Source organism: Felis catus, chromosome D2, assembly GCF_018350175.1.
Source record: "Felis catus isolate Fca126 chromosome D2, F.catus_Fca126_mat1.0, whole genome shotgun sequence".
NCBI classification, from domain to species: domain Eukaryota; kingdom Metazoa; phylum Chordata; class Mammalia; order Carnivora; family Felidae; genus Felis; species Felis catus.
The window spans coordinates 79,448,467-79,469,286 of NC_058378.1; the positions used below are offsets into that span (position 1 = coordinate 79,448,467).

A 20,820-nucleotide genomic window follows, 5' to 3' on the forward strand; every position below is an offset into this window, starting at 1 on the left:
CGTGAGAAGGTTATCGTGCTCGACAGGGATCTGCCTTTATGTGCTTTTTATTCTGTGTAGGGCAAAACTACGATGGGGATAAATAAAATAGCTCTGTGGGGGAGGTAACCAAGAAAGAAATGGCAAGATTTCTGTACCTGTTAAAAAGTGGCCACAGGAACAAATCTATTTACTACTTGGAAATTTTTCTTTTCCCAAGCACGGACACGTACCTGAAAAGTACGTGAAGGCGGATACGGGCAAGAGTCACGGCTGCGTGCTTCTGATCTGTTACACAGAGAACACACCCGCACCCACACTCGCACCAGCCCCCACGCGAGCCTCACAACAGCCCCAAAGGGCCTATCACCTTCATCGTTCGCCGTGCCCATTTCACAAATGGGAAATATGGGGGTCAGAGAGGGAAAGTAACTTGCCCAGGGTCACGCAGCATCTGAGTGATGAAATGGAATTTGAATCCAGGTCCACTTGACATGGAATATTTTTCAAATTCATCGCTGGATTGAGCACCCTCCCCCCCCAGAGTGAAAAAAATAGGCAATGACCATTCTGCTTGGGGTCCTGCCATCCCAAAGCTGAGGGACCTTAGGGAATGTGACATCCTTATCCTTCCACATTTGGGAGCCCTGGGCCGGGGCAGCCTGGACACAGCAAAGAAAGCTTATCCTGAAACTGGGACTACGGTGTCCTCTGGGACTGATGTGAAGGAATTCCCAGAGTCCCTTCTGGAAGCTTCTCTGGTCCTGTGCAGATGCCAGAAGCAATACCACCTATTCCCTGCATCGTATGCAGTCGGGCTTCGACCAAAGGCTCTGCTGTGCCTGGGAGGCCGGTCTACTGACCTCCAGAAGACAGGAGATTTGTGAAACAGCGATCACACCATGTCAGGCCTCAGGAAACACCTGCAGCGTGGAGTCGCTTCACCCCTGAGTATGGGATCAACGCCCGGCCCCTCCGGGTACCTACCGCAGGGGACGTCCCACTAATGGGAACAGCTCCGGGTGAAAACACCCTGGCTCCGGTGCCAACACCAGCGTGCTGTCTGTCCCTTGGCCGGGTGTGCCTTTTGGTCCGATCCTTCATCCAAGTGTACATTTGCTCATCTCTGACCCCCTACAGAATCCGAATAGCTCAGGAGCTACGAGCGGGCCACAGGGCCAAACAGAGAGATCCCCCGTCGTCACCAGGCCCCGGCTGTCTCATTCATAAAGTGGGGAGTAGCCACAGCCCCCCAAGACCACTGGAAGGATTAAGGAGCAGTCGACGTAGAGTGCTGGCACCCTGTAGATGGCAGACCACGGTCGCTATTATACCCGTGACAAGTGATAAGGGAGGGCTGGGAGGGGATGGCCCGTGGGTCCCTCCCTGTCCGGCTCCATGACGACAGCAGGGCCGCCAGAGACTTACTTCCGGCAACGGTGTGCCAGGAGGCCCCGTTGACGGTCCCGTCCTCTTTCTGGAAGTCTTCCGTGTGGCACACCCTCCTCCTGGCGTCGGTCATGAGGCGGTGCGTGGAGGCGTAGGAGTAGGCCAGCCAGCGGAACACGTGGTCGTCGGGCGTGGGGCTGTGCTCCTGCGTCTTCCACAGGGACCGCACCATGTCGTAGGGGTATGCCACCACCAGCTCGCCGCCCTGCAGGTTCCCACCCAGCACGAAGGGGATCTTCTCCATCCAGGCTATGACGGCCCTGGTCTCCACCGCCACCTGTGAACAGGGCGAATTTACACGGGGCGAAAACGGGACGGGGACTGCTTTCTCTCCCTACCTCCCAAACGAGGACACAGTGGAAAGAGCAACCGTTTCGCGGAACACTTTTAGCAAAACGTAGAATTTCAAAAATCCGTCCGGGGAAGACCGAGTTTTGTGGAAATCGTGGATTACACAAAAAAGATAAATTGAGGGAAGTTTTCTTTTGGTAGGAATATTCCAGTTGATGCACAGAGGGAAAGACAGAGTTAGATTGTCAATACTCGGCAAGTCCCATGAGTTAAGGGGCCAGGGATGTTCATCCATGGCCGCAAAGCACAGAGAAAGAGAAAGGCAATACAGTCTGTCCCTCGAGGAAAGAAACACCTAAGAGAGAACATCAACCCGGAATATGACCAAGCCTCCCATCCAGGGGCCGGCAGCCTATTCCTGTAAAGGACCATATGGGAAATGCTTTAGGTTTGGAGGGCTCTGTGGTCTCTGTCCCAACTACTCAACTCTGTCCTTGTAGCCAGAAGCACCAGAGACGATACGCAGATGAACGTGGCTGTGTTCCAATAAAACACAAAACACTTACGCAAACAAGCCTGGGCAGCAAGAGGCCCACCTACGGGCTGTAGTTCGCCAACCCCTGTTCTGTGGAGCCTAGTCTGGTCTCGATCTCTCTGCCAGTTTACAGAAAGCGGAAGAAGAGGTTACGTGACATGGTAGGTATTCAGTCGGCAGCACCCAGGCAGTGGGAAAGGCTACAAGATGATGTAATCTGCTTGCTTATAACTTAGTTGTTAGAAGAGAAACAGTGACGCGGGCAAGAGGATAAAAGACAGCAAGCGAACGGCAGAAACCTACAGGGTAGGGGAGACTTGAAAGACGCAGCCCTCAATCACGATGAGGGCCCTTTAGTTGGCTCCTGATTTAAACCAACTATGAGAGAGAGAGCGATGGAGAATGATAATAGGGAAAACGTGAACACTGACTGGATATGTTATAATACCAAGAAATAATTTATTTTGATATGATAATGGGAATCACTTATGGTTTTAAAAGAGACCTGAAGCTTTTAGAGATACTTACTGAGAGGTATTTGCAAATGAAATGATACCACACCTGGGATTCGCCCCAATAATTCTGGAGAGGGGGAGAAAGTGGGTACAGGTGTAGATGGAAGGTGAATCGACAGGCACTGAAGTTGAGATGCACATGGGGACCCTTAGAGCTTTCTAATTTTCTATGAATGGCATTTTTTTTTAATTTTTTTTTCAACGTTTATTTATTTTTGGGACAGAGAGAGACAGAGCATGAACGGGGGAGGGGCAGAGAGAGAGGGAGACACAGAATCGGAAACAGGCTCCAGGCTCTGAGCCATCAGCCCAGAGCCTGACGCGGGGCTCGAACTCACGGACCGTGAGATCGTGACCTGGCTGAAGTCCGACGCTTAACCGACTGCGCCATTCAGGCGCCCCTGAATGGCATTTTTTATGACAAAAAGTTGAAGGAAGGAAAGAAGGAAGGGAGAGAGGGTTAAGAGGAGGGGAAGGGAAGGAAGGAAAGAAGGGAGGGAAAGAAAGAAAGAAAGAAAGAAAGAAAGAAAGAAAGAAAGAAAGAAAGAAAGAAAGAAAGAAAGAAAGAAAGAAAGAAAGAGGAAGGAAGGAAGGAAGGAAGGAAGGAAGGAAGGAAGGAAGGAAAGAAAGAAAAAGAACTGACAACATTAGATGCAAAAATTAGGTTGACAGGGTCAAATACTGCTCATGAATCTAATTATTTACCCTAAGTTACTGACTCCTATGAAGATAGTCCCAGCAAAATAAAGTCTGATAATGGAAAAGAAATAAACACTGGAAATGGCTTAACTGTGCAGCACAGAAAGTTGATTAAGGAATGAAATTGACTTGATAGGTTTCATTAAGTTTTGTTTTTGTTCCTGAACACATCAGGAGCCCTGGAATGGACTAATCACAGAACTTAGCTCAATACACCATATCATCATTGGTCCACGCTTGTCCTTCTCTGTATTTTAATATAATAAACACCCGTGAACCCACCATCCATGCCCCAAACCAGATCTTATAGACAATTTCTATGTAATATGTGATTCCGTCCCTCCCTTCCTCCCGCTTGCCACTCAGAGGCAACCACTGTATCCTCGATGATATACGATTCTTATTCTTTCTGTTTTGTTTTATCCTGTATGTGTATACCTAAAAATAGATTATGTGGTTTTACTTGCTTTCGATCTTAAAAAAGAGGGGGTAGCCACACTGTTGTCTTCTGCAATTTTTTAAAAAAAATTTTAATGTTTGTTTATCTGGAGAGAGAGAGAGAGAGAGAGAGAGAGGAAGGGGCGGAGAGAGAGAGAGGGAGACAGAGAATCGGAAGCAGGCTCCAGGCTCTGAGCTGTCAGCACAGAGCCTGACGCGGGGCTCAAACCCATGAACCGTGAGACCACGATCTGAGCCGAAGTCAGAGGCTTAACCGACCGAGCCACCCGGGCGTCCCTGTCTTCTGCAATTTTTTCATCTCGATGCATGTTTCGCGAGGCACCTGCACTGTAGCATAAAGCTACATACAGCTCAGTATTCTCCACGTCGGTGCTAAGATCTCATCATTGCTCTGTCCTTGTGATGATGGGCATACAGGTAACTTTCAATTTTTTGCTGTACCGGACAGTGTTGCTTCGAACTTTGTTCTGGCATACACGTGCTGAAATGTATCTTGCATAAATCAGCAGAAGTAGAACCACAGAGTCCCAGCATATACACATGTTCCACCTTACAAGATAACCAAATTATTTTCCACAGTCACTGTGCTAATTTATACTTGTACCCACAACGCATAAGAGATCCACTGGCCCCAAGTCCTCTCCAACGCTCAGCTACTGTCAGACTTCTTAATTTGCCAACCAGTGGGTGTAAAATGTTCTCTTTTTTGCATTCCTTAGTACTAGTAAGGCTGAACATATTTTCATGTTTATTAACCATGTTTCCTCTGCCCCAAATTGCCTCTTCATATCTCTTACCCCTTTTTCTATTGAGCAGTTTATATTTTTCTCCTCTGTTATTCTTTATGTCTCTTGAATTTTTAATTCTTTTCCGGTTATTTAATTTGCAAATAATTTCTCTCAGTTTTTAGCTTCCCTCTTACAGTTTTTAAATTTTTGATGAGCAAGCTTTCTTATTTCGATGTAGTTGAGTTTATTAATCTTTTATTTTATGATTAATGTCATTTGGAATAGCTTTCTTCACTCTGAAACTAGCTATCTATATGACAAAGTTTCACTGAGAGATTTTACCGAGAGTGATTATTAAATCTTATCAAATGATTCTTTCTGCAGACAAATCACTTCATATTTTTTCTTGTTTTTCTATCATTTCACTGATGCTGCTCTTATGTTTTGATCACAATCTTTATACATTGTGTGTGGGGGGGTGGTTCTTCTGTTATTTGTTCACTAGTTTCTTTAGCTCATTTTTAGCCTCTCTTCTTTGGAATATAATCATGAAAAGATACAAAACTCCAAAAAACACAGGAGGGTTTTGCAGCTTTCCACAAATTTTGATATGTAATATTTTCATTATCTCTGTGTTCTAATTATTTTTTAGTTGCTAGTATAATCTTTTTCTTTGACCCATTATTTAGAAGTTTTGGGTTTTTTTTTTAATTTTCTAAATACATGCTGATATTTTCATTAACCTTATTACTGTCTTCTAGTTGAACTATATGATGGTGAGAGCATCACGGTCTGACTTCTATTCTCCGAAACTGGTTGAGATTTCCTTTACAGCCCAGAGCATCATCTGTTTTTGAAAATGCTCCAGGGATTACTAAGGAGAATATGCATTCTCTAACGGGGGTGTAGGATTCTTTCAGGTCCCTGTGTCAAGCCTGTCGACTGCTATTCAAGTCTTTACTTTGCTGACTTCTTATCTACCATAGCCACAACTGAAAAAAGGTGTCAGTGGTGACAGATCTACGTAATTCTCCCTGTGTTTCCAAAACACGACAAGCTCAAAAAGCAAAATTCTAGTCTTAAAGCAAAGACTGAAATCCCAGGGTCTCTAGGACTGTGCTGAACTTGTTCCTGGTCGCTCATGGCCACAGGGCCAAGGACGCTGGCAACCATATTCCAATTCTGGTCCAAGAGTTCCAAAATTATAACATCATTTGAATTCCCAGCTTTACCAGACATCATTAGTACGCTAGTTTAAAAAAAAAAACGGGGGGTGGGGGATGGGAGGAGGGGATTGTGCAGGATGGAATTAGGAAATAGGAGAGAGAATGCAGAAGACTCAGAAGCCCTGAATCCTTTACCCCCAGTAAGCTGCCCCTGGGCATCCGAATTACCCCACAGGGCATCGCCACGGTCTGTCCACACTGCTTGACTGGTTGCTTCTTGAAGGTCTAGATAACACCACCCTGTGCGTCCCTAAGTGAGGCAACCATGCTGGTCTTCTTCCGCTGTGGGCTGGAGCCCCGAGGCAAACAGGGGGGCTGCCTTCTATCCACTCATCATTTCTCTTTGGATTCCCCAGGAAGAGAAGCCAGTGCTTGGTGTCTGTATTTTCTTTTTTACCTTGCAAAGTGCTGCCTAAAACACAGCATTTTCCAGCCTTCCTCATGATAGGTTGATAACATGTTTCGACTAAATTCTGGCCAATGAGATCAAGACATAAGTATTATGTAGAAATTCTGAGAATGCCTCTTAAAATTAATCAATGAGTCTGAAAGGAGGATCTTTATTGGTTTGTTTTTTTCTTAACTCTTTCTCTCCTGTTCCTTCACAGACACGACAGCTGGAGTACCGACTGCCATCTTAGATGATGACCTTGAGAATGAAAGTCACACGCTAACATGGTGGAGACAGACAGAGGAGCCCTTGGTTCCTGATGATCACGGGGCTTCCGTTTGGCTGCTTGGCTTCTGTCATCTACCTTTAGGGTCTTTCTATGTGAAACACAAACAAACAAACACCAAAAAAACCCCAAAATATCTACCTCATTAAGCTATCGCCATTTTGGTTTTTCTGTCATTCCCACTGAACTTACCCCTAACTCAAGGCAGATCTCTTGAAGGACACACACACTCAGAGGTCAGGGGTAGAGGGGTAGATTACTATGGGCAGGGCAGGCAATAAAAGGCACGCGAAATTTTATGCAAAGTCTTTCTTCTACAACACGCTCTTTGTGAAAGAACACCTGAAAATTCGAGGAACACCTTTCTCATTCAATGCATTTTTCCTTCCAAAGAAGCACAACATGAAATAATCCACGAAGACTTATGAAAATAAAAATAAGGTATCTCAAGCAATCAGGAAGGACTGCGGCCAATTCCAAAGCAACTCCATGGCACCACCAGAGCTCAGGGCCACGAGGACGGTAATGAACGCGCACGATGCAGGGGAAGGGTGCGGGGCGCTCTTTGTTGTCGGAGCCCTGTGTGGTTGTCAAGAAATACGATTCGATGATTTCTCTTTTATGAAGAAGAGCTGAAAATACCAACGTTAAAGGTAGTTGCTCTCTAGCACACTTCCCCACTTTTGGAGAAAACATGACAGGAAAACTGGCGTTGTCTTGTTCCTAAATGTCAGATGCTCTACCAACGCCAGTGGGTGTTCACCGTGACCTTCCTCGGCTCTGCCCGTGGGGTATTTTTACTCACCGTGGCATTTTCAGACAGAAACCACTCAGGGATCGCAATGTAGTGATTGGGAACTTTCCTCGGGAGATTCTGTCGGTCCTCTGCCTCCCAGAGCAGCGTGTTTAGGTCAGGAAAGTTGTTGTTGATGTCGATGCCATCGTGGGTCCAGCGCCCCAGGGACCAGCCGCCCAGCTCCGAGCCCTGGGAGACAATTCCGAACGTGAGGGACCCACAGGGCTTCTGGACTCTTCTCGCACAAGATGTCTCTATCTCTATGTCCGCCACCCATCCCCATCTGGGTGGATCTCTAAGCCTCTACCCATCGTCTGGCCCAAAGATGGAGCCCAGAAGGGAACACTGAAGCATCTTCTATTATGACTTGGTGGGTGGTGAGTAATAGAGCCAAATCCCTCTAAGAGGGAGGGCATCACCCCTGCCACATGGCTGAGCTCAAGAAGTATTACGCCCCTTCCTCCTCCTTCCCTCCCATGAAAGCTTCTAGAATGGTCAGATGAGGAACTCTGAGGAGGGATGACTCTAAGAGTCTGGCGTTGCAAAATCAACCACCACCACCGCGTCAACGGATTCTCTCTGCCGTGCCCACGAGTCCGGCTCACAAACCCCTAACCACCTGGCCTTGGCAAATCTGGGACTGAGAACCCGTCACCAGCTCTGCACCAATAAACGCAACCCAAAGTCTGTACTGTAAACGTTCACGGGACGGGTACCCAGTACCGTTTCCCATTTTATTCCCAGATAATACGAACAATCCTGTACATATAATTCTACAGTATGTATAGTCGGTGACCTACCACATTCTACGTCACAGTTAGAGCCTGAAATATAAACAACGGATCAGGATCACACACACAACTCTCCTCGGAGCACTGGCAAACAGGCAATAATAGAAGTGAGGGCCTGCCCCGATGCTGCGCTCGAACCGTGCTCGGTGTTCTTTTTATTCTAGACTACTGCTGTTAGTGAACACGTGCCAAATATCATCCTTCACGTTCACTTTTCCCACTCGCTGGCGGGTCTCAGACCCCCACGATTCTCAATCCCTGCTTTGCATCTTTCATACACCCGCCGGGTTCCCCTGGCTCAGCAGGGAGATGCTCAAAGGAAAGCTAATGACGCGTGAGTGAGATCGGCGCTCTGCCGGCGGGGGCCTCGCCGCTGCCCTGGGCACGCGGGGCGGCATCATTACCCCTTCGTAGGCCTTCTCGTAGCCATCGGGGTTGAGGGAGGGGAGGATGTGGATCCGGGTCTCCTCCACCAGGTGGACGATGCGGGGGTTCCCGGCCAAGTACTCCTGACACAGGAACTGCAGCAGCAAGAGCATCAGCTCGCGGCCCAGCACCTCGTTGCCGTGGGCGCCCGCCATGTAGTGGAACTCTGGCTCGCCTTTACTCCGAGACGGGAAAAAACACAGGTTCAGATGGATGCTTCTAGCAAAACAGCCCTTACCATTTAGGGTAAAAAAAAAAAAATCCCTGACAAATACTTACAATTTTACCCTATCTCTTCTTACAAATACCCCCGCCCCAGGGCGCCTGGGTGGCTCCGTCGGTTGAGCGACCGACTTCGGCTCAGGTCATGATCTCACGGTTTGTGAGTTCGAGCCCCGCGTCGGGCTCTGTGCTGACAGCTCGGAGCCTGGAGCCTGCTTCGGATTCTGTGTCTCCCTCTCTCTCTGCCCGTCCCCCACTCATGCTCTGTCTCTCCCTCAGAAATAAATAAACATTAAAAAAAATTTAAAAAAAAACAAATACCCCCTCCCCAAACTGTATCAGTACCATTTTTTTTTTTAATTCGCCAATAGTCAGGTATAGAAGAAAACGTGTAGAAAAATCATAGATGACACCAGCCCCTGGGGAATGGTGTTTATTCTTATTTAGCAAGAAAGGGTAAAGTAGCACAGGGCTTAAGGTTTAAAATTTACAAATTAGGGGCGCCTGGGTGGCGCAGTCGGTTGAGCGTCCGACTTCAGCCAGGTCACGATCTCGCGGTCCGTGAGTTCGAGCCCCGCGTCAGGCTCTGGGGTGATGTCTCAGAGCCTGGAGCCTGTTTCCGATTCTGTGTCTCCCTCTCTCTCTGCCCCTCCCCCGTTCATGCTCTGTCTCTCTCTGTCCCAAAAATAAATAAACGTTGAAAAAAAAAAATTTTTTAAAAAAATTAGAAAAAAAATAAAATTTACAAATTAAACACAAGCCAGAGCAATTATTTTTCTCTTTGGGGAGGCAATCGTTCTTCTTAAGAGAAGTTCCTATTAAGTCTTACAAGGACACAAAGATGAATGAATAGAAGCGGAAAACAGTTCAGCAGGGGAAACAGGCACTGACACAATTCTACAAGGGGGCTGCCTTCGAGTTTTTCCCTTTTAACAGCTCAGCTTTCCCGGTGTTGTGTTTATCAGTGCCGGGCATAAGCTGACAATATTTCTCCTTCTCTCACCGACAAAGCTACTGCTTTTGAGGAAATGTGATTTTACCCGCAGATAAAGCCCTCACCCTTTCAAAGAAACTTCTAGGAGGAACTCCTGAAATAATGATGAATTTAGAGCTGAATGAAGCAGACCGGTCCCAGACTTAAATATCGGTGGGTTTCTAAAGGACTCGCGGATTTACCAAGAAGAAAACCCAGAGAAGTCCCTCTGACCCAGAGGAGAATCCGGGTTCGGGAAAAGGCTGAAAACAGGAAATGTGTGAAAACAGAATTGAGATTTACAAAGACATTTAGGGGACCTCCTCTCACTTGAGCCCTTAATGACCAGGGAGTCCAGAATTTTCTTCGATAAAAGGATTCTGTCCTGTCTCTGGCCACTGTTTTCTTTGGTTAGTGTGACTGGTCTCAGAGCTGGAGGGCAGAATTAAATGTGGTTCATTTGGAGAAAAGAAAGGTATCTCTTGCTTAGATGAGCCAACAGCCCATATCACAAGGTAAGAGGTTCACAGAACCAAAATTTGCAGAATCTGCCTATGTGAGGGCGGTGCATGGACAGCTCCTGGCCTATTTCATGAATGTTCTCGCAGGGGTGAACCATCTCCTTGCTCTTTAAGAAGGCACCAGACAGGGAGGGACAGGTGCATCACAGAGGGGCCACCTCACCGACTTCGTGCTCCCCAGGGTGGTCGGAGATCTCCACGGCATACAGCTTCAGGCCCTGGTGGCTCTTGCCAATGTTGTAAATTCTGGTGATGTTGGGGCACATTTCGTTCACGACCTTCATCAACTGAAAAGCAAAATGCAGTTAAGGCTCTGAGCAACGATGGCTATGCATTCATGGCGAAGGGCTCCCAAGACGGCCACCTGCCATTCCCCTCCCACGGCCCCCTGCGTGCCCTCCCCGCCTCCCAACACCAGCGCTATCCCTTCTGCCTGGAATGTTCTCCTCCAGTTGTGATTATCACCTCCCTTGAGGATGGTATTACCATTTTTACTGTGGTTTCCTGTGTTCTTGTTTCCTCGCTAGACTACAGATCCTTTAAGGGACACACTGTGCCTTGTATCTCCCTATCCCTGCCTAAATAAATATTTCTTACTGAATATCAATTTTTCTCATAACTTAATGAGCATCTTTGATGTCAGGCTGAGGAAAGGGACAGCGCTCCCACCCCCCTGGAGCTCACGGTGCAGCAACAGAGGGTAGTCATTTGATGACCCAATTCACGGGTGCCAAATGAAGGGGTCCAGAGAAGCCATGATAATGGGGGTCATGTGGTTAAAAGGGGGAGGAAAGCGGGCCTTGACAAGGAAATGCAAGGACGTGAAATAGATACGCGTTATTCCCAGGATTTTACTTTTTTAATTGTTTCTAAAAGATTTTAATTTTTTTGAGAGAGACAGAGACAGAGACAGAGAATCCCAAGCAGGCTCCACACTCAGTGCAGAGCCCGGCACAGGGCTCGATCCCACGACCCTGGCATCATGACCTGAGCTAAAATCAAGAGTCGGATGCTCAACAGACTGAGCCCCCCAGGCACTCCTGAATTCTACTTCTGAAGTCAAGGTCGTTAGATGAACAGCCTCAGCGGGAGGGGGCGGGGGGAGCACCAAGCTGCCAAAGGAGGTAAGGAGGGCTCGTCTGCTGGTCACAGGAGCACAGGCTGCCCTTACGAGAAAGAAGCAGCTGATTATAAAGGACCGTTGTCCGCAACAAGGCCAAAGCAGAAACTCACCGTCAGTGGAGGACCAGCATGCAAGGGACCCATAGCTTCTACCCCCATCACCATGAGGGACACATACATCGTGCAGGGCTGACGTGGAACCACATGCGTCGCACCCCGCCTTGCCCAGAAGCACAGTAATAATATCACTAATAATGTCAACGATTCTATTCGTCACGCATCTGTGTCCTCACTGAATTTCACGATCACGACCGCCAGGGGAAGTAGGTAAGGCAGAGGTGATTGTCCCCCCCCCCCCCCCAACAGATACGGAGACTGAGGCTCAGAGAGACACTGAGCGATCTGCCCGGGGTCGCCCAGCCGGTACCAGATGTGGCCAGGGCTCTGGACTCCGAGGGCTCTTCTCTGTCCTTGAAGGCAGAGCAAAGCAATCGACACCGGCACATCTCTGCGGCCCGTTTGGTCAGCGGCACACCACGACCAGGCTGAAGACGGCCGCGGCACAGCCACCATCCGAGTCGGGGCCCCACGCGCCAGTCCCCGCAGACTGTAGTCCCCCTCAGCTACCATCATCGTCCTCGGCAAATCCTGATCGGCACGTGATCCACTGGCTTGGTTCAGATCAATGACTGTCATCCTTAACTAGGCAACAAACGCCGCCATCCAGCACAGAGCCTGGCTATCGTTTAGGGCCTACCCTCCTCCCCCGTTCAATCAGAGACAGAAGCAATGTGCCACCTGTGTTAGAGATCATGACCTCGACGCCGGAGAAGAAGAACCTCCACCTTCCGCTGAACGCACACTTTGCCGTGGAGACATCGCGCCGTAGGGCACGGCCTCGGCCAGGACTCAACAGTCACCTCTTCATACCCCGCCCATCACAGTGTTTTCGTACCGGCCACCCTCCCTCCTCGTGCTGTGGTGTCACGGGCACCCCCTTCTACACACGGCAAAGAGGACACGGGCATGTGAAGAATCTCCTTCATGAAGGTTCTTTACAATTCCCTCTGCACAGAGAGAAATTCTCTCTGAAATGCCAGGGAGGTGCCTCCAGTGGCCACCAGCCCCGTTAAAGAGCTGGCAGGGGGTCCACCTTGCTTATTCCTGAAAAGGGTCAAGGATGTCTTACTGGAGTTGGAGTCTTTTTTTGTTTTGAGAGAGAGAGAGAGAGAGGGCACCAGTGAGGGAGGGGCAGAAAGAGAGAAGCAAGGCTCACCCTATATGGGACTCAAAATCACAAACAATGAGATCATGACCTGAGCCAAAGTCAGGTGCTTAACCAACTGAGCCATCCAGGCACCCGGAGCCTTGATGGCTAATGGGACAATAAGGACTAGAATTTCTTCCTGGCCTGAGAGCATGCATTCTTAGCAGGGGTGACATCACCCCCCCCCCGCCCCCCGGAGGTGAAAACTGGTCGTCAGGGGCTAAACATCTTCCAGATCACGATGCTTTGTGGCTCTCCAGAGCTCAGCGCTACCCAACAAAGTCTTACTCATCAGTATTTCATATAATGGGTAGAGGATAATTGAGACAGTGTCTAAAAAGCCTCCTGGGGTGGGGGGTGATGATGAAACCAGGCTGAGAACGATCAGCTAGAGAGCGCCTGGCTTTGCAGAGTCCTAGCTTCATCAAGACTCTGCCTCCTCACCCCAGATGGGAATACGCTTTGCCAACCTCGTATCTACTGAATCCTAGGTTCTGCTGCTTCCCTCCTCTGCGGGAAACAGAACTCGAGGCCCCTCCTCCAGAAATTCAGTTTCCAGCAATATACAAGAAGGGGCTTCTGCATAAAGGATGGGACAGTGACATGCTCGGTGGCACTTGCTGTGAGGCTGCAGCCTTTCCCCGGGGGCACAAAGCTGGGAGATGTCCAAGCGCTCCCGGGCAGGAAGGCTGAGCATGCCGTTCCCACTCCCTGGAACGTTCTGCACCAGCATAATTACAACTATGAGGACACCATGGAAAATGGCCCGTGATCCAATATTCACTGAGGAAAGCAGGGCCAGATTACAACCATCCTCTGATCAAAATCGTAGGAATTCTGCGAGCACAGAAGCCGAAGCGCTGGACAGGGACGGGGGAAAGATACAACTGGCTGATTCTTTAGGGTGTGGGTTCAAGGAGGACTGACCTTGGGCCTTGGGGTTTGCATTTGGTGCTGAGGCAAAATGGCTCCTCCAATGAATTAAAACGGTTTTGAAAAGGGCGGGGGGAGAAGAGAAAAAGTCCTCTTCCATCGGCTTTCTTCATTTGCCTGAGAAACAGACACCGCATCTGGTCCCCTGGAGAAGGAACCCAGAGGGAGGGGGAGGGACAGAATGGCAGTAGGAGCATCCCACGGGTGAGGAGGTGGGCTCGTCCGGATCTGCAGGCCGTCACCCACCGTCACCCACCCCCAGGGTAGGCTCGGCCGCTGTCCCACGGCCTCGTGCCCCTGCCCCACCGTCGCTGCCCTGGAAATCAGTGCCACTAGCTGGCCACGTTCCAACCCATGTCTCTGTATCACAGCCCACTTACGGTCAGCCTATTCAAACTTCCTGTGCATCGAGACCTGGCTGCACCACATCCAAAACCAAAGTCAGATCATCAACCGTTGCCTCCAAACCACTTACTTTCTCCCTTTGTGGATGGTTCCCCACCCTCTTTGGAGGCACACCAGACCCCGCCTCTCCCCAACTCATTCCAGCACGTGACCTAGGACTAGTCAGTCCTGCTCAGAGAAGCCTCTCTCTCTCATCCTTCTTCAGGCCCAGCGGCCTCTCTCCTGGGGACTGCGGCCATCCCTGCCAGTCTGCTCCCCACGTGACTTCCAGGCTAATCTCCCCGAAACACTACTCGGCCACGTGAAAACTTCCTCTGATTCTCAGACTCAGTGCAAAAGCTTCTCCCAGCAGACTGTTCCAGAAACATGCCATTCGCTCCTACCCCCATACTTTTGCTCTCGCTGCCTGGGGTGCCCGCCCTTCTGTCTTCACCTGCCCAAGGCTGGCCAGCGATGATAACCGACCCCATCTGCAACCAAATCCCTTCCCAACCAGGCCAATGGACCAGTCGCTTCTCCCTCCTATTCCCCAAATATGTCCCCTGGAAAGACCTCCAACGTACATACTTATCTGGTACACGTTACGAGTTTATGACAAAGTGGCAGGGTTTCTGCCCTCATGGTCCCAGATGAAGGAGGCTCATACAAACAGGTAACTCAACAATTAGGAACCGTGACTCGTGCTGTGAAGGCAGTAGCATTCCTGGAAGGGTGAGCTCACTCACGACACCAGGGACGTGCAACCCGCTCTCTGCTCTCCCTTTCCCTCCCCGTCCCACCCTCCGGCGCTCCCCCTGTGGGAGAACAGTGCCTCATAAGTCAGTGCTCTAGAAATATTTCCTGCACACGTTCTCAGCATTTCCCCCTTCCAATGCAATATGTTTTTCTATTTTCTCTTCTCTCGTCCTGCTCCACTGCTGTTTCTCATTTTTTGTGTTTGTTTGTTGGAAATGTTGTTCTCAATACTAGGATAAACTAACATTTTTTTCCCCCGAAGTCGAGAGATTTCTATAGTAACCTCGCAGACTCCATACGGGGAATTGCTAAAAATGCTGGCTTCTTTTTCATCCCCAGGAGCCAGGAATGCAAATGGCAAATCACTTCCGGCTTGAACGCTCTTCAGGATTGATAGATGCTCCCCTGAATAGCTTCCAGTGGAGCGCTGCGGGGCCCTGGGGTCACCCAACACCACCTGCAGGGGCTGCATTCACCACTCCCCGACTCCTCTTGGCTCTACATCACCACGATGATGGTAAGCAGAATCACCCAGGGTAACAAAGCACACTCCACTAGCTCCGCTTTTCTGGAAGGGCCCCGATCTTCCACACAGAACAACTGTTTAAAGACACCAGCATGGCGCCCGGGGGGCTCAGTCGGTTGAGCGTCCGACTTCAGCTCAGGTCATGATCTCGCGGTCTGTGAGTTCGAGCCCCGCGTCGGGCTCTGTGCTGACAGCTCGGAGCCTGGAGCCGGCTTCGGATTCTGTGTCTCCCTCTCTCGCTGACCCTCCCCCGTTCATGCTCTCTCTCTCTCTGTCTCAAAAATAAATAAACATTAAAAAATTAAAAAAAAATAAAGTCACCAGCTACCCAGACTCTGTGCAATAGCTCATTTAAAGTGCATTTAGATTCACTGCTTTTGATGTGAATTGCACCAACTGAGTTGATATTTGCCTAGTTTCTGGGCTTGGAAAGATGTCCAGGGAGCGAAGCTGAGTTAACACACAAGTGCTCTGTAGAACAGAATGGTGACCAGAGTCCTCATATAAATGCCGGAGAATGCAGAGCAGCAGGGATGATGCACAGACCTCAAGTCCAAACACATCCTGATTTCTGAAGAACAAGACAGCAAGACCACATCTTTAGCAAGCCCCACCTCTAAGTCTGTGCTGACAGGTGTCTGGAAGCTGTGTGTGAGCATCTCAAATTAAATGACGTTGAGACGAACTGGGGTTTCTGGGTTCCCTGGGATGAGGCGGGGAGCCCTCTCAGCTCAGCCTAATTACTCCGACCTCAGGAATGTCCCCTGCACTGTCCCTGGGTGGCTGGCTCCTTCTCTCGGCACCCAGGGCCCCTTGCTTTGAGCCACGTTAATGTGCCCTTGGTCAATCCTTGTTCTGTAAATGTATTCATGAGGCTATCTGACTGTTCAGTCTCTTCAAACAGATTCTTAGGTATCCAAGGGCTTCTCATTCATCAGCACCCCCTGAGTCTTCTAGCACCGTGCTGGGGGCAAAGGCGGAACAGGATTTCACACGCCGAGCACTCAGCATTCAGGCTGCTCTTTTAGCCTGTCCTAATCAATGGCTGGACCCTTCCTCCTTCCAGGCCCAGTATGCAAATATTCTCCGCAGCTCAGAATTACTTGGTTTCTGTAACTAAATCTGGGGACAGTCTCAGCTGGGATTGACTTCTGCTCCTAACGGCACGAAAGTGCTAAGAGCTATAAAGGCATCAACCAGTAGTTCTCAAGTCTGGCCGTACATTAGAGACCTAAGGAGAGCTTTTCAAAACTTAGACCCTCCAGACCCTTCTCCTAAGGGTTCTGCTTTAAAAAGTGGCCCAAGGTAGGGTTCAAGTACAAGTATTTTTCCAAATTTCCCCACGTGATTCTGTTATACAACCCAAATGGAAGATCAGGGTGTCTGAATACCAAGGGGTAGTGTTATATGTTTCCTTGGTAACTGGGTTTCCCCATCGGTAAGGGAAGGATAACAGTCCCTGCCCTCCGGGGGTGGTGAGGAGACTGACCATGTTAATGCAGGTAAATTGCTAATGTAGTAAATTGATGTAGGTCCTGCAATTACTATTATCAGTGTATTCTAGATCCTTTTCCTTCTTCAACTGCCTAGGACCAACATCCACAAATCAGTGTTATCCCTTAAATGCACAGTGAGTCTTTTTTTTTTATGAGAGAGAGAGAGAGAGAATGTGAGCAGGGAAGAGGGGCAGAGAGAGAGAGAGAGAAGGCAGTCTCCACACTCATCACAGAGCCTGATGAGGGGCTCGATCCCATGACCCTGGGATCACCACCTGAGCCAAAATCAAGAGTCGGACGCTCAACTGACGGAGCCGCCCAGGTGCCCCAAACACACAGTGATTCTTAAGAACCCCTGTGTTAAATCAGAAAAGTCTGGCTTCAAATTCTGTTTCAACTATTTGCTGCAGGGGGAGCCTGCCTCTGGTCACTGGAACCCCCAACAAGGCATTCTCAACCTACAAACTACAAGCATTTAGCGTGGCTTCAGAAAACCAAAATGATCCTTCAGATGCCTACCCCAAACACATCATCTTAATTTCCGGAAGGAAACACACACACACGCACACACACACACACAAGCAACTATGTCACAAGCATATGATACAATGCTCTTTGAGAAATCTGGATCTCACCTGGCGCATTTCCTTGTAGTTGTGGTGTTTGAAATCCAGGTCGTCGGTGGTGGTCATCTCATTCCGTCGGTGATAATAGTTATTTGGATCTGGGGACAGAAATACGGTTTTAAATTCACTCACATCGTCCTATTCCTTGTGGTGGTTCTGTGAGTGGCCTGATTCGTGTGGAGACACAAGCTAATCTCTAGCTTCAGAACATATGCACAGAGGGGAGAGAGCCAACGTTTGAGAAGCAGCTCAGGAGTCGGAGTTAGCCAGTGGTGGGAAGTGCGGACTTAGACCCAGAATGCCTGGTTCAAATCTCCACTCTTCTGCTTAAGTGCTGTGTGATCTTGGCTAAGTCACTGGAGCAGTTTCTGCCTTGGTCTCTTCACCCCTAAACAGGGAAGAAAGGTCCTTCTCTCGTTGGTGTTTCCTTGCTTAATATTAACTGGGATCACTGATGTGCCTGGCAAACTCTCAGCACTGAATGAATGAATAAGTGAATGAATATCACCGCTATACACATGAATGGAAACTTCTGGAAGTGTGGTGCACACTATTAGTTACTCGCCCACCATCTAGTCCCTTTCCACCCTTCCTAACAGAAACCCAATGCAGTTTGGGAATCAGCCCAACACTTCTAGGAAGTACACCTCATATCCCAGCTCAGGGGGCCAGTGTGACTGGTCTCAGCCAGTCAGAGCACAGCATCTCCTGGCCTCTCTTACTGGTCCAGGTTGAAGGGAAGGACTTTAATGGTGCAGAGAAGGAGTGAGTGAGAATCTCTCCGCGGTAGAGGACAGAGAGAACCCCACGAGCATCAGGAGCCATCGAGTGACGCTACATCGGATCCCAACCAATCTCCCCTGGCACTCCCAACCGCATGAGATATCCAATTCCCTTACCCACTAAGCCGGGCACGGGGTGAGGGGGCGGGGGCGGGTGCTGGGGTTTCCATTGTTGCAGCTGGAACACCCCAACAGGCATGATCAGGCTGTATTAACGCCGGTGACCCATGGAGACTGGGATTCGGAGGTCTGGGGAGAGAGGTCTGCTCTTAACTTGATTCTCTACCCCATATAAATTGACTCTTTTCTTCAATCCACATAAGCCGTGTTGTTCACAGAATTATGAGAACAAAGGACCCTCAGAAGAAAGGACAGGCTGGGGAAGAAGAGGAGTCAGGAGGAGGATAAGGGGGAGGGGCGCTCAGTGGGCCTGGAGGTCTTTCTCTGGACGTGACCTACAGCCAGCCCCACGGCGTCTCCAACTGGAGGATGAAGCTGGAAATCCTGGACGGCTCCCAACGTAGAGAGAACACGTTGCTTTAGTCAGGTCGCTCTCCTACCCCAGATGCCGTGTGGGCAAGGCTGGAGCCACAGCAGCTGTGGTTTGATCCAAGTGGCTCAAGAGGTGATTCCAGAGGCAGTGGCCGTGGCCGTGGCGGGTGACAGAGGGATGGGCTCCGAGCGGTACCGGAGCAGTGGATCCTGATTTGTGCCACCACATGTGGTCCTCAGACCAGCACTCGGGCTGCCTGTCAGACCCAGCCCAGACCTACTGAATCAGAATCCACATCCCATATAGACCCAAACACCAAAAAACCCAGATTTTAATGCCCACCAAGGTTTGCCCATAACACTAGTAGAAACAAGGACCGCCACTGAAAGGGAATCAGAACGAGGGCGAGCTGGCATGCTGTCCAGGAAAGAAAGAAAAGCAGACCTGATCGGGTTTAGCACAGGCTCCCCAGTTAGTCTCAAGCACTCGGCTTCCAGGAGCGTGGGTTGACCACACCCTCACGCGAGCTGCCTCCCCTTGGATTTCCAAGCCTGTGTGTCTCAAAGCAAAAGGTAAGCATATTTCCCACGTTAATTTGCACTTTATTTACCCGTAGGATGCTTCCTAAGCGCGACTCCACACTCCCCAAGTCCCAGGGGCCTCTTTCCAAAACTCTTTAAAGCCACTTGGTCTTCAAACTCAAGTTAGGCCTTGAAGGTTCTTCAAAAGGATTGAAGAAAAACTCAGGACTCTAAGTGCAGAGGAGCTCCACGTTTGGCAACGTCATGCCCTCCTTAAGACTAATCAATTTGCCTAGGGACAAGGGTACAAGTTCCAAAAACTGTCTCAAAACCACAGGTCGGTATTTTTCACAACTTTCTACCTCCCACATTTTGAGCAAAGAATTCTTTATTTGCCCACTTACTCCGACTGGATAAAGTTTTATTGAGAACCTACGAGGAGCTCAGTACTGTAGGTAAAGAGATGGGTAAGAACGAAGCCAAGCCCTCTGGGGGCCCAGGGTCTGCAGACAGAGCCAACTGGTCAAAGCCACGGTCCCCTTCTTCTTTCTGTGGACAAAAGATCCCTTCTGCCCACGGGGAATATATTCCAGATGGCTTGGATAAAATTGCCTTGCCCAGCATGCAGAGGCATGAGTACGTGGCCAAGGTCCAGCCATGAAACATGTGTCCCTGTACCCACAGTCACTGGCTCAGAGGGGATCCCAAGATCCTAGGGTCCAAGCTGGGCCAATGAGATGACTTTCCTCCCAGACATGGGAGGACGAGACTCTCCTTCTGTAGGAGTTGCTCACATTGTGGGATGGGTTTCGGGGTGTTGGTCTCCCTGTCTGTGAGATGGAGAGAAGGGGAGCCCTGACATAGTAGAACTACTCTTGCCTGAAGCCAGAGTCGGAGTCAGATCCACCCCTGGAGTTTTCGTGTATGTGAGCCAAAACTGTCCTCCCCTACCCCACACGCTAATTAGAATAGGGCTTCTGGCATTTGAAACACAAGTCCTGATTCAGTCTGCGAGGCCTTTATCCCCACAGATGGAGCTTTGGAAAAATGAGTCTCCTTGCTTCCCTTGGCTTGTTTGGTTGCACACGTCATATGTGCTGAAAAACAGTCGATTCCTTCCGGAACACCTTAGTTATGGGGACAAACTCCCGGAGGGGCATGTGGAGCATGCCATGTCCCTGACTGTTCTTCTCTTATTCAGCTACTCAAAATCCTCCTCTGCCTGAACCTGTCTACTGATTATACCTTTTGGGGGTTGAATTATGTCCCCCCCGCCAACCCAAAAAGATATGTCGGAGTCTTAACCCCCAGTACTTTAGAACGTGACCTTATTTGGAGCGAGGTCAGCAAGTTAAAATGTGGTCATTACAGGGGCACCTGGGTGGCTCAGTCGGTTAAGCATCCGACTTCGGCTCAGGTCACGATATCACAGTTCGTGAGTTTGAGCCCCGTGTCAGGCTCTATGCTGACAGTTGGGAGCCTGAAGCCTGCTTGGGATTCTGTGTCTCCCTCTCTCTCTGTCCCTCCTCTGCTTGCTCTCTGTCTCTGTCTCTCAAAAATAAATAGACATTAAAAAAAGAGAATGAGGTGACGAGAGTGGGCCCTGATGCATCATGCCTGGTGTCTC

At 49.5% G+C, this 20,820-nt stretch overlaps 1 protein-coding gene across 5 annotated transcripts in view; it reads right to left on the bottom strand.

The window, feature by feature from the left end:
- The window catches only part of CPXM2 (carboxypeptidase X, M14 family member 2), a 145,122-nt gene that overhangs the window by 14,445 nt on the left and 109,857 nt on the right, over positions 1–20,820 (bottom strand). For 4 of the 5 annotated variants that reach the window (XM_023241053.2, XM_023241051.2, XM_006938252.4 and 1 more), the window contains 5 exons: positions 17,407–17,495; positions 10,451–10,574; positions 8,550–8,746; positions 7,364–7,543; positions 1,408–1,705 (listed from right to left, as the gene is read on the bottom strand). In XM_023241053.2, the coding sequence (XP_023096821.1) occupies positions 1,408–1,705; positions 7,364–7,543; positions 8,550–8,746; positions 10,451–10,574; positions 17,407–17,495 (888 nt within the window). Of the gene's footprint in view, positions 1–1,407; positions 1,706–7,363; positions 7,544–8,549; positions 8,747–10,445; positions 10,575–17,406; positions 17,496–20,820 lie in introns of all 5 variants that reach the window. The other variant, XM_023241052.2, reaches the window with a different exon arrangement.